General features: G+C 39.0%; 1 protein-coding gene across 2 annotated transcripts in view; it reads right to left on the reverse strand.

The window, feature by feature from the left end:
• gabrb4 (gamma-aminobutyric acid type A receptor subunit beta4) overlaps positions 1 to 19754 on the reverse strand; it is a 121689-nt gene that overhangs the window by 35337 nt on the left and 66598 nt on the right. For both annotated transcript variants that reach the window (XM_022676236.2, XM_007231692.4), the window contains exons 3-4: positions 19274 to 19341; positions 4477 to 4697 (exon numbers count right to left, since the gene is read on the reverse strand). In XM_022676236.2, coding sequence (XP_022531957.1) covers positions 4477 to 4697; positions 19274 to 19341 — 289 coding nt within the window. The remainder of the gene's footprint in view (positions 1 to 4476; positions 4698 to 19273; positions 19342 to 19754) is intronic.

The following is a 19754-nucleotide window of genomic DNA, read 5'->3' on the forward strand; positions in this document are numbered from 1 at the left end:
GTCTTTTTTTTTTGCACGGAGAAATCTGTCATGGACTCTCGGCCTGAGCTAGAACATATTCTGGCATTTAAGAATGTGCTGCTGTCTTTAATCCCCACAGACAATAGCAGTGAGCATGACAAGAGCAAATGCCATACTTGCCGATTGTGGAGTTAAATTAGGTAATGGAGCATAGGCGTAACGTAGTAATGCAGCCATCACACTGGCTTCTGTGCATTTAACTGTGAGCGTCCTATAATTAACATTTAGAGCTGCGTTTGTTTTTAGCTCTGAAGCATTTCCAAATGCGACTGCCCTGTGGAACCGAGGAACAAACAACATTAGTAAAAGCCCATCATTTTTTATATAACTCACTTTGGAGGATAAGGGCAGCCTGTATTCCCTTCCACCCTTTGCCTGTGCATTTTATTAAAATACTACAGCTAATAATAATTATTGCATTGCATTATTGTTCTTATTGATTTTCTTAAAAAATAAATGGATTTATGCATTAAAACAGCATGTTAATAAATAGACATCATAGAAATTTGTATGGAAATTGTGTGGCAATTGTATTATCAATAAATCCTCTTGGACGTTGACTGAATGTGCACTATATCTATACGCTCTATACATTCATACGCTTTATACATTTATACGCTCCAGCCTGCGCCCGCAACAACGCATGAGATCCCCTTTCAAAACCAGAACGCCATTACGTATTAATAGGCGTTCATATTTGTATTTAATAAATAATACCCAGATAAAACGCCTATAGATATTCTTGGTCTCCATAATGCAGTGGGAGCGATGGAGCTGTTGCTAGGGCAAGCAGTGTGCCTCCCCCTCCTCCACATTTCTATTCATCAGGCCCTCTGTTTGCCGAGACCTCGGGGAGGAAAAGCTCCCAAGCCATGGCCTCATTCCTCCTCCTCCTCCTCCTCCTCCTCCTCCTCCGTGATGCCACCTGTGCCAGAGCCTCGTGGAAGAGGAAACAGTTTGTCATCTTTCATTATTGATAGGCTGATTGAGTGGGACGCTCAGAGTGTCCTCGCTGGCTCGCCGGTCGAGGCAGCCCCAGGTTAATGCACGGCAGAGCGAGGACGAGGGCCCGCTGTGGATTTGTTTATTTATTTTTCCAGGGCTTGTCTTGGCCGAGTGATGCTCCGTCTAACAATGTGAGCTTCAGTGGGTCTCGGTGGAGGGATACAACCTGTTACTTCCAGTGATATGTCTGGAGAGCATCATAGATTAGTGATTATCCCTTATTATGGTTCTCCCAAAAACCCTTGAAGCACTGAATGTACTGAATGCGTGAAAATGTGCATGTAACGACCCTCAAAAAATATAAATAAAGGTTAACACTTCAACTTTAATTTTGGAGTCTTTATTGTTGATGAAGCTGAAGTTCAACTTATATGGCGCCTTTCTAGAAACCCAAGGACGCTTTACAATTCACGCATTTTACGTACAACTATTTAAACTATTTATAGCATTCATCCACACACTGGTTAGAAGCGGCAGCCAATAGCGCACAGCGTACTATCAGCCGGAAACCACCGTCCACCTGGAGGACTGCATCAGCCACTACAGCATTTACTCAGGACAGAGTGCCAATCCATATCTGGGCACAGTAATACATACATTTTACACACAAACGTACATACATACCGCACACTTTACACAAGCACACCAGATCAATTTATGGCCATTTAGAGTAGTACATTTTTCTGGGCAATTTAGAATATCCAATTTACCTGATCTACATGTTTTTGGACTGTGGGAGGAAACCGGCATCCCCAGAAGAAAATCCACACAGACACAGGGAGAACATGGAACTCCACTCAAATAGGGACTTGAACCCAAGACCCCAGTGCTGGGGCGAACACGCTAACCACTTAGCCACCGTGCCACCGCCGCTTTTTGAAGAATACCATATTTTTTGTACTATAGGGCGCACCGCTTTATAAGAGGCATTTTAAACTGCATGCACTTGTTAGCAACAGGGGTGTCGCCGTGTTAGCTAACCGCTAATGTCGCCTAACTGCAACACAACAGCATTACACTTAGTAACCCTGAGTTTTCTGGTAAACCAGGGTGAAATTAGCTAGTGGTTCATCCCCCGTTGCTTTGGGGACGTTTTAACACAGTAAACATGCAGGCTACAGTCCGATAAAACTCATCTCTGCATGCCCAAATGGTTAGCACGATTAGTAAGCAATGCTAATGCTGCTCCAGCAGTGCTAGCTAGGGTTAGCAGCAGACTACATGCAGATGTCAGATCTCTGACAGGCAGAATGGACTTGAGAACTACTTGAAAGGAACACATTTCAGAATTTATCAAGTTTTAGATCATGCGTCGGCAATACAATTTGGTTGCAGGCCAGATATTTTCCAAGCCATTATGTGGCAGGCCACAAAAAAAAGTCTGTTTTGGAAAATGAAGTGTAATGGGATGGAGTGCTACAGACTAGGAGCTCTCCAGCCCAGAGGGTTGTAGAATCCAATTGCAGAACAGTTGATCTCAAAGCAGGTAAAACCAAGAAGAAAGAAAAAATAAATAAATAAATAAACACACCGCTCTTCATGCAGGCTTAAACCTGTGTCATCAGGGTCGCGGTCCAATACACTACCGCTGCCCCGGATAGTGAATTGAGACACGACCGGGAAAAAACGCACTTATAAGGAGATATGGAGTCCAACCAGCATGCCTTGCTGTTTGTGGGCGAGTATTATCCTGCTGAAAAATGCCAGCTGGAAGTCCTGCCATGAGAGGTACCACATTTGGCGACAAGATGTCCTGCACATCATTAAGCGGTTAGGGTCTTAGGTTCGCTAACTTTCCTATGCTATGGCTCCCCAAACTAGCAACAGACAAATATGTCATCAGAGGAAGAGACTCCTAAGTGATGACACACCTCAAAAAAGACAGGTATGATATTTCTGATGTATGACAGTACAATCAAATCCTAAAAAAAGGCTGGGCATATGATCCCATTCAGCCCCTTCTCCTCCTAATACCATTATCACCTTCCATTTCAACAAGGACTGGCTGTGCTGTGAAGTACTAGCAGATGTCTAACACACCCTAAATAGAACGCTTTTCATAGACATGACAACCATTTTTTGCTCCAAACTGTGAAATTAATCGTGTAGCCAAAAGGAGCCGTTGGTTTGCGCTCGTGACCAAAAGTTATTTAAGGAAGTTATGAAGCATTAAAACATCAAAAGAGCCAGTGGTAATCTGTCTAATAAAGATTGTATCCCCAAAGTTGTTGTTGTCATATACAGTATCCTCCAAAAATATAGTAATGGTGAGGCCAATCCCTTTATTTCTGCTGTAGACTGAAAACATCTGGATCTGATACACAGTTCAGAAGTAGCACCTTTTGTCTTAATCAATTTATTTTTTTTATAGTGATCAAAAGTATTGGAACAGATACTTCAGTTGCAAATCCTTTGCTTGCGATATCTGCATCAATTCAGTGTCCCAGGTAAAGCATCTGTACCTTTGTTTATTAGCTGTTTTATGAAAAGGAAAGTTGTGATACGGTACCTTCACTCCTGCCCTCTGGAAGTTGTTGCTAATGTCACTACCAGTTGTTTTAGGGTCTTTCTTTATAGCACTCACAATATTTCTGTCATCAACTGCTGTGGTTTTCTTTGGTCTACCTGTTCAACATCTGATACTTAGTACACCAGTGACGACTTTCTTCTTCAGGAGATTTTAAACAGTTGTACTGGCTACTCAAACTGGCTTGTATTTCACTCATAGACATCTCTCTGGTTTTCATGTTCGTTAGTCATGGTTACTGGTAACTATAAATGCCAAAAGTCAGATCTGAAATGTAACCTAGAAATTCAGCGCTATTTATTGTATGAATAATCAATGTATCAGGACACACCTGGCCAACAAAACACCTGATAGTCACATATTCCAATACTTTTGCGCACAAATGGAGACAAGAATGGAGAAAAATCTAAATGGGTGGATTCAGACAAAATCTTCTAAAACTGGAAATACACATGATCTATTTGTCGAGTACTCAATTTAAAGTCAAACCCATAAAATAAATAATGGGATTGGCCTTACTGTTCCAATTCTCTCAGTGGCGCACCTGTGTTTTTTGATGCCAAGATAGTAATACTCCAGAAATGTACCTAAACAGGCCTCATTTCGAGACCACCACGCCCATAAGCCAAGATATATATTCACAAGCACTGTTTCTATTCAAGCGATGCAATCGCAAGGTGTGAATATAGACCGTTTGCGGGGTAAAAGCTAGCAATAAGCATCACAACTTGTTTTGGTGAGGGTGTTACATATAGACCATTGGCTTAATTGTCTAAAATAAAAAATTCTGACCACTACTTAATCATCTCTCTTACTGTAAGAATCTTAAGTCATATTTACGCATTAGCATCATGTTCCCATGTCTGAGAAAGTTTTATTTGTTAGGAATGTATGTAAAAAAAAAATCTTAAAAAGGAATTTACCTCAGCCCGTAGAGAACAGTGCCGTCAGGGTGGAGCCGGATCATGCGGTTCTTTACCGTCACACCATGCAGGAAGGACTTCTTGTCGTTCAGGAAATAGGTGTCGGGCAGCCACAACTGGTCGGCCACACGGTTGTCCAGAGTCAGGTTGAGAGGCATCTCCACGTAGGCCAGTCGTTTGTCCCGCCAACTCTGTTGGAAATACATGGTGATGGTGTAATCCTGTAGAGAGAGAAAAAGAACAGTCAGAGTTGTAATTGGTACCTTCTTACAACAAAGCAGACTGAAGATTTATCTGCAAAAAGCAGAAAAATAGCTGTAAAACCATATCAAACGTTTTATCAGGTATAATTTTAGTCAGTTACATAGCATGCTCTTAGTGCCCAAGACCAAAGTATTAATCTTTAGCATTCCTAACCCACCAGAGTCATGGATTCATAGGCCACCGCCTAGATAAGGACATTCAGACAGAACAAAAATATGAACATGCTCTTTCCCATCAAGGTCAAGATATAACTATCATTTAATATAGGCTAAATAGGATTTTTATGGGGCCTTACTTTCTGCCTAATCGCTTCTACAGCCCTAGATATTGGAGTCAGTTTCAGAATTAAAATGGAGAGAACATTTTACATTAGTCATATAAAACAAAATACAGCTCTGAAAAAAAAAATTAAGAGACCACTTCAGTTTCAATTTATAGTTATACTGTATGCTTGTTGTTCCAAATAATAATATTGTCATTTCGAGCATTGATTTTTAGAAAATATGTAATGGCTAAAATAACAAAAAAAGATGCAGAACTTTCAGACCTCAAACAATGCAAAGAAAACAAGTTCAAATTCAAAAAAGTTTTAAGAGTTCAGAAATCAATAGTTGGTGGAATAACCCTGTTTTTTATGCAATGTAGTCAAAACACTGCAAAAAAAAAAAAAAAACATCAATAAGAGTTAAATTGTATGGGCCCTATTTTAGCAATCTATAGGCAAGCCATCAACCTTGCACCGCAAAGCTTGATTTAGGGCGTGTTAGTATGTGTTTGCTATAGTAAAGGTGAGAAAAGTGTGCCTCATGACCAAGTAATTTAAGCAATATGATAATAACCTATATTTTGTGTTGATGTAGAACAATGTTATGTTATTTTGTATTCTGTTTATTGTTGATATAAAAGTTTTAATAGCTGTAATCAGGCATGAGCTATGGGTTTGTGCACTGCTGTGTTTCCATGTGTGTGTGATGAGCAGAGTTTAGGAATAAATCTACACTGATGGGCGTGGTGGTCTGGAAGTGACGTGTGTTCAAGTAAATATCTGGCGTGTTTCTGTATTAGTGGTGGAAATACAGGCGTGCCACTGACTGATTAAAACCATGACAACAGTCAACAGTCAGCCGCCCAATACTATTTTAGCCATGCAGTAGCACTGTGTACATCCCCACATACAAATAAAAGCAATGCAGCATGAAAATCCAGCTTTTACCTCAACAATAAACAGAATAAAGAATAAAATAACATTGCTGTATCCTTAAATTAACTGCTGGTGTACCTTCAGTGTGAACACGCAGGTCAGTTTGCTCTGAGACATGCAAAAGTGCAGCACTGTTAAGATATCAACGTGCCAAAGTCAGAGCTCATCTGGCTCTTAAAGGAAATGACTACTGGCACACTGATTGGTTCATTTAATAAAGAGAATTATTATATGCCTTTTGCGTGTTTCGAGCTGCACAAGATGTAGTTTTGCGTCCTCATGGTACCAAAGACACAGACACGCCGTAAATCAAGCTGCATGATCTGCAATTGACTGGTGCACTAAATATCACTAAAATAGTGCCCCTAGTGTCCAATCAGAGCACACCTCTAATCATTCACATATCTGCTTGAGACATCATTAACTGTTATGCATTAATCTAGAATGCATTACCTTATTTTTCCTTGAAATTAGAAGTTCTGTTTTAAATATCAAACAAAATTATTGTTACTTATAAATAAATCTAATTATTTTATAAAAAAGAAAGAAAACATGTTTAGGGTTCCTTTAAATTGAACCAGGGAAAATCAGTACACCATCTGTGGGTGCAGACCCTCCTTGACATACTCTGAGATGCTTCATAAAATATAGATAGCTAAGAAAAATGCCCTCTCTGGGTTTTTACTAAACAAATCCACTTCACATCGACCTGAAATATGTCATTTTTTAAGCATTAAAGGACGCCACCCATGCGTGACGCCGATGCGTGACGCATTTGTGTACAGGCACTGACTCAAGACCTGAATAGACATATTTTACGGAACAGAATTAGTGTGCAGCAAGAGCAGGGCTAGGCTCATGTAGCGAGGCTAGGCTAATGTAATAAGCCACGCTCCATTGTTTAAGAACACACTGGGATCTTAACAAGGGGAAATGGGGAACTCAGTGGGCTGTGCTAATGCACCTACTATGTAGAGAGAGGAGGGCTGCTGCACGCCAGAGCCTCTCTTAGCATTCAGCACAGGTATAATGGCAGCCGGGCTGCAATTCACTCTGGCATGAACATTCTGTGCTTGTGTCCATAGATGCGGTGTTAAGTAAATAGAGGATACCCCATAATACGGACACCCAGAATGTTGCTAGGTATGCATAATAACCCTGCAAACTATTTGTGGCTATTGTTAGCAAGACAACGAGAAATGCTCTTCTTATACAGTACCAGCCAAAAGTTTGGAGACACCCTCAGTGTTAAGTGTTTTTCTTAATTTAATTTTTTATTTTATTTTATGTATTTTCTACAGTGTAGATTACAAGTGTTTGTCCTCCGCAATCCCCTCACCTAAACCTGATTAATTGAGATGGTGATTTGGGATGAGTCTCTAGCTTCACAGCATAAAGAAAAAGCAGCACCTCAGGGAACTCCTTCTATCAAGACGCTGAAAAAAACTATTCCAGGTGACTCTCCCTCATAAAGACACTGAGATTAAAATACCAAGAGTGTGCAAATCTGTCCTCAAAGCTAAATGAAGCTACTTAAAAGAATCTAAAGTATGTACGACTTAAATATTCTGGTTTGTTTAACACTTTTTGTTTACAGAATAATCCCACATGTGTTCCTGTGTAGCTTTAATATAGTGTTCAATATTATTAATATTATATATTACAATGTAAAAAATCTTAAGAAGAAAGAAAACCCCCGCTCATGCAGCTTTGCCATCAAGCTGCCGGCGCTCAGAGGGAGCAAAATTGGCTGTGCTCCCTCCGGGTGGATAGATGGCGCTCTCTCCCCACATCACTAAAGGGTGATGTCCGCAGCACAGGGCTTCTGTGAGCTGATTTATCAGAACCGAGTCGCTGTACTTTCCTCCGAGCGCGCTGTGATGCTGCTTGGCAATACTGCATCAGCAGCAGCTTGAAAAGACGCGGTGGCTGACCTCACATGCATCAGAGGAAGCATGTGTTAGTCTTCACCTTTCTGGTGTTTTGGGGCATTACTAGAAACGGGGGAGTCCTAGGTAGTGGGTTGGGTAATTGGCTGTGCTAAATTGGGGGGAAAATGGGAAAAATTAGAAATTAAATTATAAAAAAATGAGGTACTACCTCGACTGGTAGTGCATAATTGATATTTTGTGAGCAGTTATGTGGATAAATTATTGTTAAAACATTGTTTCTTAAAATAGTGACAGCGCCTTAGTCTGCTGGACCAACTTCACAAACCTAACATTCACTGGGTGGTGCATAAATTCTGAATGTGTTTTATGCATTAAAACTGATGAATTGTGTGAAAATGTATTTGTCATTTTTGACAACATTTATGGAGATGTGGATTTCATTTTCCAGCAGGACTTATCACACTGACCACACTGACAAAAATACCAATTGGTCTTATAATATAATATTTTTATTTTCTGAGACACTGAGTTTCGAGTTTTCATTGGCTGTAAGCCATAGTCATCAAAAATAAAATAAATAAACATTTAATATAGATCACTCTGTGTGTAATACATCTATATAATATATATATATACAGGGGTTGGACAATGAAACTGAAACACCTGGTTTTAGACCACAGTAATTTATTGTTTCGACGAACAGTTCTGGTGGAAACAGGAGGCGTGGTTTTATTTTTTTTGGATACAATCCGGGCTAGCACCCGAACGTCCCTTTCAGACAGCTTCCTCTTACAGCGTCCACAGTTAATCCTTTTGGATGTGGTTCGTCCTTCTTGGTGGTAGGCTGACATTACCCTGGATACCGTGGCTCTTGATACGTCACAAAACTTGCTGTCTTGGTCACAGATGTGCCAGCAAGACGTGCACCAACAATTTGTCCTCTTTTGAACTCTGGTATGTCACCCAGAATGTTGTGTGCATTGCAATATTTTGAGCAAAACTGTGCTCTTACCCTGCTAACTGAACCTTCACACTCTGCTCTTACTGGTGCAATGTGCAATTAATGAAGATTGGCAATCAGGCTGCTCCAATTTAGCCATGAAACCTCCCACACTACAATGACAGGTGTTTCAGTTTCATTGTCCAACCCCTGTATATATATAATATGAGTTCTTAAAATGAAACATGAGTGAAAAAATGTATATAATATAATATTCTGAATGTACTGTGTAAAGCCAAACTACTCTTCTGTATTAATACACTTCAAACAAACAATAACTGTCAACAGTGAAGCAGAGGCCATGCGTGTCCTGCAGCTCTTCAGCATGTGATGACTGTGCTTGTTGCAACCTCAACAGTATCACCAATTAAGCGCTCTTCTTAGCGTACAGGAAAATCCCTAATTGTTCTGAAACCCAAGTGAAGCAGAATGTTCTTCACATTTTATAAGTGAACAGGACAGGACGGCAGATTGGAGTGGTCACCCAGTTGGATCTAAAATGACCTACATTCCCGGAGCCGTGCACTCCGTGGGCCGGCGAAGGGGGATTCCAGTTTTCCGTAAAAACGTCTATTTGTGGCGTCATGAAAAATGGAATGAAAGATTAAATATTAACACCCAAGTAGCTTTGTTTTACATGCCTCTCCCTCCGCACTGCCGAGTACAGGAGGTGGTAATATTTATGGGGCACGAAAATCCCTGCAAGAACACTTTACAGCTGAGGACTGGATTTTTGGGTGCCGTCAAAGACTACAGCAGAGCCATGGAGTCAATTGAGTGGTGCAGGTTTTTTTAGATTTAGGAACATTTAGCCCAATTTTTAGCCCTATTTTTCCAATCTATAGTGCACAGGTATCTTTGATTTCGAGAGGGCACAAAAAATACTTCTTGCAAGGCTTGAAATGCGCAAAAGGCATGATCTAATTCTATTAATTAATCATCTGTGTGTTTTGGGTTGAACGTGAAATAAACCAATCAGTGTGCCAGTTGAAATTCCCTTTAAGAGCCAGGTGTGCTCTGACTTTGGCACTTTTGTGCGTCTCAGCATAGGGAACTGACACGCTATGAAGGTACGCCAGCAGCTTAATTAAGGAAACAGCAATGTTATTTTATTCTTTATTCTGTTTTTTTGTTGATGTAAAAGCTAGATTTTGGCAATGCAGCACGTTTATTTTTGTAGGTAACGAGCAAGGATGTACACCCTTTTTTGAGTGTGTGCGATGTGCACAGTGCTCATGCTTGGCTAAGACAGATATGCGCGGCTGACTGTTGACTGTTGTCAGGGTTTTAATAAGTCAGTGGCGCACCTTCCAGACCACCACGCCCATCAGCGTAGATATATTCCTAAACTCCGATTCTCTGTTTTTTTTTTTAATAGTGTGGACGCAAGGCGTGAAAATAGACTGTTGACAGAGTGTAAGGTAGCAACAAGCATCAGGACAGGCCTTGTGCAGGATATGCAATAGGAACCATTATCTTGCTAAAATATGGCATATCTGTTATAACAGTAAGAAGCTGCACAGTCTGTAAATCTCTCTCTCTCTCTCTCTCTCTCTCTCTCTCTCTATCTGGATCGAGTTTTTTGCAACCTTGTGTTACTCTGATTTAGCACGCTCCTTTTATACTGCACTTCTGAAATGTCCGGGGAAACAAAAATAACATAAAACATCAGATAGAACTTGCTGTGTCTTCAAAACACCCGAGTACAAAGAAATTTCAGCAGGAACTTCATGATGAATAAATCAAAGAGGCACACTTGCTCTTGAAGGAGGGGAAGGGGAGGGGGGAGAGGAGAAACAACTTCATACTTGAGTGACTACTTCCAACAAATTAAAATAAAAAAAAAATCAGCTGCCAGAGACGCGACCAAAAGCCTCCAGTGGCCCTAAATGGAAAAGCTTCAGGAGGAAACAGAGCAGGATATTGCCCTTTCCTTGTATGTCTGTCTATCTGTCTGTCTGTTTTTCTATCCATCTTATTCTCTCTTTGTCTCTCACTCTCTTTCTCCTTCTCGTTCTCTCTTTTTCTTCAGTCTCTACCCCATATCTAACCCCTCCACCCCGTCTCCCTCTCTGTCTACATCTCTATCGCATCTCTTCTGACTCATAATCTGCCAAACATAATCTTCATGAAAGACTCATAAGAAGGAAACCTTAACCGTGACCTCGTTACAAAACGCAATGGTAGAAGTAGTCCTCAGAACACCTAGAAAAGCCAGATTTGTGTGTGGAAACAAGGGCTATGGACTTATGTGGTCAAAAAAGAGAACAAAACCCACAAAACCAGACAAGCCTAGTTGTACTGGACCACCATTGGCTGCATAGAATTGTCCGCCTCCAATGTTTCATGCACCATTGCACTGCTAGTTTTACTGTGTATGACTGTGTATGTATGTGACAAATAAATATATATATATATATATATATATATATATATATATATATATATATATATATATATATATATATATATATATATATATGTAATATAATCTTATGTAAAGTATAGAGGTGGATCCTGAATATACATACTGTAGATAATTACTATCTTATAATTAAGAAATCTTAAGAAAGCTTTGTAATCTGGGAAAGACATTCCTGGGAAACTCTGTTGCTTGCTCTGTGTAAAAAATGCTGCAAGGAGAAGCAACATGTGGCCACAAGATGTCGTCAGGTCCCAAACAGCACCAGGATTCACACTATAGGGTGCACCAAATTATTAGGTGCACCATCAATGAACGTCTATTTTCTGGTCTATTTTCATCCATAAGGCACACCAGAGTATAAGGCGTATTATTATGTGACACTAGTAAGGGACAGGGGTGTTGCCATGTTTGCCCTCTAATTCAGCAGGTCTTCCCGCTAGGTGGCAAGACCTGTAAAACTAAGATAAGCTAAGTAAACAAAACCGTAATCCTTAAAAAAAAAAATATATATAATAATTTTCTTTGAAAGTCAAATGAGCGCTGAATCTACACAGATTTCTCTTCTAAAAACTGTTTATTTGGGTGAGTAAAGCATTTCCGTTTCGTCATTGCGATATTAGGTAGTGGTTTGTCCCACGTAGCTTCTATTAACACCAGTGATGGTATAGTTACTTTGAAAAAGTAATCCGATTACTGATTACGCCTTTAAAAAGTAACTTAGTTACTTTATGGATTACTTGATTTTAAAAGTAACTAAGTTACTTTACAAGTTACTTTATTAGTTACTTTCAACAGCTGCAGACACCACCTCCCGCCGCCTTAACATAAACATTATAACCAGTTTTGCCAATACTCCCTTTATTGGAAAATGCATTTTTAACAGCAACAATTTATCTCTATTAAGTTGAACTATTTCCTAAAAAAAATAATTTTTTTTTTAATAAAAATAAAAAAATTTACTTAACATAAATATTTTTTTTTTATAAAAAATAAAACATGGTCTTTCTTGATTTTACTAAACATAAATACTTTTTTTTATAAAAAATATATAAAATAAAGAAAGTCTTTCTTGACCTGACATATTTAACACTGTAAAACTGAACATTGAACTTGTTGTTCTCTGCAGGGCAGCATGGAGTGGTTTTATAAAACAGAACCGTGTATATGGTCTAGACCAGGGATCACATATTTGCAGACTGCGGTCCGGGTCCGGACACAGACATTGTCCAATACCCAACTACTGAGAAGGATTTAATTCTGACAGTGTTCATTTAAAGCACCGGAACTTTTCTTGTCTTTACGGTATGTGCGCTCTGCGCCACAGTGAACGTCCAATCACGTGTGGTGTAAAATCTTTAAATGCTCTACTCTGCCAATCAAATTTGTGGCAGACCGCTGCCCTGGCTAGTGAATTGGGACGCGGCCGCAAAAAAAACGCCTTCATAAAGAGATAGGGAGCCGAGAACTGGCGAAAAACGAAAAGGGGCGTAAACTAAAGACACGCCGAGCGCGAGAGAGAGAGAGACAGGGGAGAAAGCGAGACGCGTGTGATTGGGGAAGAGCGGAGGGGGAATGGGTAAGGGAGCGGTGTGTGTGTGTGTGTGTGTGTGTGTGTGTGGAGGAGATGAGGAGGAGAGAGAGAAAGAGAGAGTAACGCACAGTGACTTAAATAAGTAACTTTAATCTGATTACTGGATTGGAAATAGTAATGCGTTAGATTACTCGTTACTGAAAAAAAGGGTCAGATTAGAGTAACGCGTTACTAAGTATCACTGATTAACACGATAAACACGCAGGCTACAGGCTGAAAAACTCACCTCTGAATGGTGAAAGAGCTAGCGCTTAGCATGATTAGCCACTAATGCTAATGCTGGCAGTGCTAGCCTCTGCAGTGCTATCTTACCGTATATAACACCCATTCACATGGCACCCAGAGCAAAGGAAAAAAGATATGAATATAATATTGCTGCAGAGTGCATTCTGGGACATCAGACTGTAAGAAGTCCACACAAGTCCCCTTCCATGCATCCACAATAATGTGGGAGGAGCAAGATCTTATCCGGGTGTTTGTAGTGAACTTAGCTAACTGCAAACTTATATATGGAACAGTACTTGTGATTAATAACATTTCCCTGAGACATCAATGCATGCGAGAGTTTTGCAGTACTATGTGTTGCATAATTGTTTCGACAAATATACACATACGTACAAGTCCGTACGAATGTCATGTACTCGTAAAAGAATTGAGAAAACAGTGTCTATGTCTATGGCATAGCTACATTTATCGTACTTAATGCTCTTTCAGATCTTTTAAAAAGGAAGTGAATTGTGATTTGAGACACACTGCGTTATCAACTCATGAAACCAATTTACCAGGGGTCGGCACATCTGGCATGCAAGCATGAAACATCTGTCCCGTGAGGTTGTTTGAACTATAATGAATGATAATGGAAAAAAAATCTATAATAAAGTGCTTCTCTGGTGTGCCTTTATTTATATTCCACCCCTGTCTCTCTGTTGCGCTCAGCGTGACTTTAATTTCTGCCCGTTATCGTTTTTCCGCTTGTTCTTGGGCTCCCTATCTTCTTTTTTTTGGCCATGTCCCAATTCATTAGCCGGGGCAGTGGTAGTGTATTGGACCGTGAGGAACGGAGTGTTTATTTATTTATTTTTTTCCTTTCTTCTTGGGTTTACCTGCATTGAGTTCAACTGTTCTGCAATTGGGTTCAACAACCCTCTGGGCTGGAGAGCTACTAATCTGTATCAGTCCATCCAATTACATAATTGTTTTTTTGTGGTCCTCTACATATTGGCTTCAAAAATATCTGGCTTAATTGCCGAACCCTGCAATATACAGTGGTTCTTTGCGTATAACTTGCTTTCAATTGCAGTAATACAGTGATACAGCTCACAGTCCAATCTTCGTGTGTAAATACAGTACACTGCAGTGGTCCCATTGAAACATGTTTACACTATTGCACTGCACTATACTGCATCCAGTGCACACTGCATATAGAGCTGTTATTCACCCAACTGCAGTGTAGGTGTTTTATAAAGAAGACAATGCTTTTGTGGGAAATCTGGGAATAAATCATGGACCAATGCTACCAGACTGGTGCTGATGAAAGTAATAAGGATACTGTATTTGCTCATGCTTACTCAGTGTTCTTCAGTTCTTCATCATTAGAGAAAATGCTTGGGACTGATTTAAAAAGTGATGGTATGTTATATATTGGCGATTGGAACACTTCCCATAACTTCATTTTGATTGCCCTCATCATCTCTTACTCCGAGGCAAAACTGGACAGTGAGAAATGTCAGAGCTGTAAAACCAACTACTCCTAGACTTCATCTTCAAACTGCTTTTCTGCAAAAAAAAATCTACGAGTCCCCTAGTAAAAAAAAGTAGATGAAAGTATACTAAGCATTATTAATATGCTATAGTGCACTAAAGCGTACTTGTAGCGACATTATTACATTATACATCAGTATATTTAAAGAGTGCTACAATGGAACAAATTATTGTACTTATTATACTTGTATTATAATTGTATAAAAATAGTACAGAAGTCTTACTTAAATTGTGCTAAGTGTACTTAAATATACTAAAATGGAACAATTTTAAATATACTTAAGTGACATTTACACATACTTCTTCATGTAGGAAAAACCCATATTTTAAATATGTGCTTACAGTAAAATTATAATACATTTAATGAGTATCACAACTGTATCACATTTATACACTGAATATATTAGAAATGTACTACGAATTATTGTTAAATATATGTGACCTATTTACATTAGAGTACAAATATTGTTCTTGTTCCTGTCTTTTGTAAGTAGCACACTTCTAGTATACTTTGTTGGGTATAAAAACATATATTGTAATATACTGTACTACAATTTTATTTTACTTTTTATAATTTACTTATTTATATTTATATTTTTCCGAATTATAATTACAGAGCATTGAAACATTTTAATTGTTGTATTAATGTAATACCTAAATATACATATATATAAAAAAATACCAATGTAGTAATTTAATTTACTTACATGATACATGATACATTGCATTTTGTGGACTACTGTAACAGTTGTTTTTTTTAACACACTTTGCTAAAAATGCACAAAAGTATATTTGGAAATAAGTATTTTAGAAGTATATTGAAGTATAAATTTTTTAAATACACTATATTGTACTTTTTTTAAAGTATGATCAAAGTTTACTTTCAAACATTTGATGAAAGCATAGTATGAATGTACTTTTAATATATTTTAAGTAAGTGCATAAATCTGTTAGTATATTTAGTCACTGTCCAATAAAAAAAAATCACTTCAAAACAACAACTTTACAGGAGAGAGAAAAAACCCTGTAAACTTTCAATGGAAGTCAATGTAAAAAAAATATATATTTCTGGTAATTTTGAAGAGTTTCTATTGGTCCGTTCATCAAGAAATTGTGGCACAGTGTAAGGGACAGTTTGTCTGTTCAAATTATGTAGTATAACATTTCTCAATATATTTTAAGTACATTTAGGTATATATATATTTTTTCACCAGGGTCAGTAACGTAGCGAAAGCACTGCTTAAGGAGCGAGCGGAGAGATCTTGTGTTCCGCGGCCGCAGCCTGTTCTTCACACATCTGTTAGGCAGGGTTTATTTTAGTCGTGTGAAGACTGCTGTCTCAAAGAGTCTGGGCTGCAATCTGATGACTGGGACAGGAGGCACGCCAGAACCCTCTCAGATGATGAGGTCACAGCTCGCCTCAGGGGCTTCTGGGAACTGCGCTCCCCGGAGGCGTAGTAGCTCCAGCCATCCGATTGCTGCGCAGGGCCCGATCATGGGCCACATAAAGCGATCCAAAGCGGAAAAGGCTGACCCCGCGTTCAGAAGCCGGCGCCGAGAAGCGCTGACCTGAAATCGATTTTCCCTCATCCAGCCTGGTGGTAGTTCCAACATCCTTCCCTGCAAAAAGTTGATCCGGAGAGCGCGGTCCTCCTTCCGAGGTGCTTTACGAGTGCAGACCTTAGTCGTCGAGGCTACGGCTCTCATAAAATCACAAGATCCCTGACTCGGCATAGGGAAATGATGAATGCAATAACGCCGCATGGGGTCTCCACAGTGGGAGTGCAGGCTACGCTGTCAGCAGAAATGCAGCAGAGTGCCGCTCTTAAACTGCTTTTTAAGGGCTCCAGGGTGACGCTTATCTTAAGGGTGGTTAACTCAAGCCAAAAGGTCCACGAGCCCACCATAATTGGTCGGGTCTGCATAATCACGAATGCATATTATGGATACATTATGAGCGGCAAGGCGCAATAAAGCAGAAATTTGCTTTTTAATAAGCCTCCGTGGCTCTTTCCAAATGGTGACTCATACCATTGAAGAAGAAGGTCATTAGATACCATTTGCACACAGTTTGCGCCGCTGCGGTGGAATTCTTTGTTTCTGCATATGCTTATAACTCAAACTCAGAATCGAACCCAGGCCAGACTCATATCTGGAAAAAAGGATCAATGAGGCTTGAAGGACTAAGATGGGGAAAAGAGGGGATAAAAAATCTATACATATGCTTACATAAGGGGGTTGTTAGTAAAATAACCGTGACAGGAACACTGCCTGATTACATGGTTCTGGTTCATATATATATATATATCAGTCAGTAGTAGAAGACTTGGCGGTACCCCTTTAAAACACATCAATTAAAATAAAAACAACAGTGGCAACTTAGTCATTTAATTCATGATAAATTTAAAGTTAAACATACTTAGAAATATATTAATAAGACTGGTTTAATGAACGACTTGTCATGAACAGGTAAGCAAGGTAGATAGTACTGTATTTATAGGATGTTAGGTTGGGAGAAGATCAAACATGATCCTACTCTCAAAATGTCTTATATCAATTACAATGACACCTTATAGAAAAGGTTTCACTATTGTTTCACTTATTGTTAAAGTCAAAAATCTGATTTTGCAAAGACTGTGTTAATTTGTTGCCCCATTCAGGGACTAGGGATTCTTGCATAAGATATTATTGCTTAAAACAAATCTATATAAAATATTACTTCCACATTATTCTAATTTTCTGGTTTGATATAAGTAATTAAAAGCAGGGATCATTAGAACATACAAGCAACTCTCCTTTAGCCTGTTTACTTTGTATTAGTATTTTTATTTCTAACCACTTTAAAATACGGCTCCTTTATAAAGGCTTTATAAAGAGTTTATAAAGGAGTTTATAAATAGTTATAAATGACCAAATCTGCACCAATTACAGTCCCTGGGCAAGACTCCTAACTCTACATTGGTCCACCTCTGCAATAGGAATAACACTGTAAGTCACTCTGGATAAGAGCGTCAACTAAATGCCACAAATGCAACTTCATCATAACATCATGACATGAAAACTCTGTTTTACAAACTGCATTTTGCCGGATTCATACTTCACTGAAAGCAGCCTTTAGCAGAAAAGCACATCTAACTCTGAGAGAAACAACCAGACTACTAAGGTACGTGCATTTTATAGCTTATTAATTAATATAAAAAAGGTAATTCCTGGTGTTCCATTGCAATTATTAAAAAAAGGCACCAATCACATTATAGATCATTTATAAGATCAGGTCATTACTTAGAGATTGCAATAAAATCAGACCAGCATATGCGATATGTTCATGTAATTTTTCTCAACATAAATTCACTTCACAAACTGTGTCTTACATAGCAGCCATCAAGCCATCCCAGCAAAAAACTTGGACAAACATTAAAGAGATTAGACACTTTGTCACATGTTTCTGTATCTCAATAACTATGGAACTACATTCTTATAACTGAAATATAAAGGGTTGTTTAAGCGATGCCACAAAAGTACCCCATTTGGTTACATAAACAACAACAGGTCCTCATTTCTCAAGATTAAATATTTTCATAAAATCCACTTATACTGCTTTGTTTTGGGGTTTTGGATCCATCATTATGAGAACATAGCTGTAAACAGTTCATCATTAATCTGAAACAGCCTTTTTCAATGACTTTCCTCAAGCACAAGTTGACGTTTGTAGACAAGTAGACATTTATCGATATCCTTTATCTGTACTTCCTTATACTAGTGCATCTCAAAAAATGAGAAAATTATTGAAAAGTTACTTTATTTGAGATGTATTCTACACAGAGTGATCTATTTCTTTTAGTGTTGATGATTATGGCTTATAAAATCCGAAAAATAAAAATACTAAATAAGACCAATTGGTACTGCTGGCAGTGTGGGCAGTGTGGCAAGTCCTGTTGGAAAATGAAATCCGCATCTCCATTAAAGTTGCTGTAAGATTTTCCGTAAAAACACTGCCACACCAGCAGATGACATGACTCTCCAAACCATCAATTTTACATCTCATTTGGAAATCAAGGGAGCAGAGTCTGGAGGAAGAGTGGGGAGACACACAGTCCAAGTGTGCTTGAGGTCTAGTGTGAAGTTTCCACAATCAGTGATGGTTTGGAGAGACATGTCTGTCATCTGCTGGTGTTGATCCACTGTGTTTTATCAAGTCTAAAGTCAGTGCAGTTTTGTTTTCCTGGAAAATCTTACAGCACTTCATGCTTCCCTCTGCTGACAACTTTTATTGAGATGCAGATTTCATTTTCCAGCAGCACTTGGCACACTGCCAAAAGTACCAATTGGTCTTATATAATAGTTTTCATTGGCTGTAATCCATAATCATCAACAATAAAAGAAATAAACGCATAAAACAGATCACTCTGTGTTTAATACATCTATATAATATATATGAGTTTCACATTTTGAACTGAATTACTAAAATAAAGTAACTTTTCAATCATAATCTTTTATAGAAGGGGGTAAGTATTACATTAAAATACTAATACATATTTCAGGGACCCAGCCATAACTCCTACATCCCTGTGTGGACCTACAGCCCTACAGCAGGTAAAGATTTAGTGATGTTTCCAAGGGCACACGGCCATGAAAAGCCAGGTTCAATCAAAGCGCAACTCACCATGTTGACTTCCGAAATGGAGTCGATGCTGGCAATGTTTATGCTCATTCCCACGATGACTGGGGGACCTGGAGGAGAAAAAGAGAAACAGACAAAGAGAGAGAGAGAGAGAGAGATGAGTTAGTTAAGTCCAGAGGCACGGTGCAAGCAAGCAGCCCAGGCGATACCCTTCACTGTACGTTAGTCCCTTCAGTGCCAGAGGGCAGCGGTAATGACATTGACACAAGGTCATTTAACATTTACAGTAACATGCTCCCATCGAATGGTGGTATGTCCTCTGGGTGCACATTAGGAGCCCATAGAGCACAGGAAGATCACACACGGCAATTCCTGGAACGGTGTGTTCCGATCAATACTCCGTTTTCGAACTTTGCTACTGATTTGAACAGACCAGAAAGATGTGCTACAGAAAGACACATAAAAAAATCTTGTTGTAGTATCTTCATTTTTGAATTTGACAGGTGTCCTTTGCATTATGTCA

Source organism: Astyanax mexicanus, chromosome 17, assembly GCF_023375975.1.
Source record: "Astyanax mexicanus isolate ESR-SI-001 chromosome 17, AstMex3_surface, whole genome shotgun sequence".
Taxonomy (NCBI): domain Eukaryota; kingdom Metazoa; phylum Chordata; class Actinopteri; order Characiformes; family Acestrorhamphidae; genus Astyanax; species Astyanax mexicanus.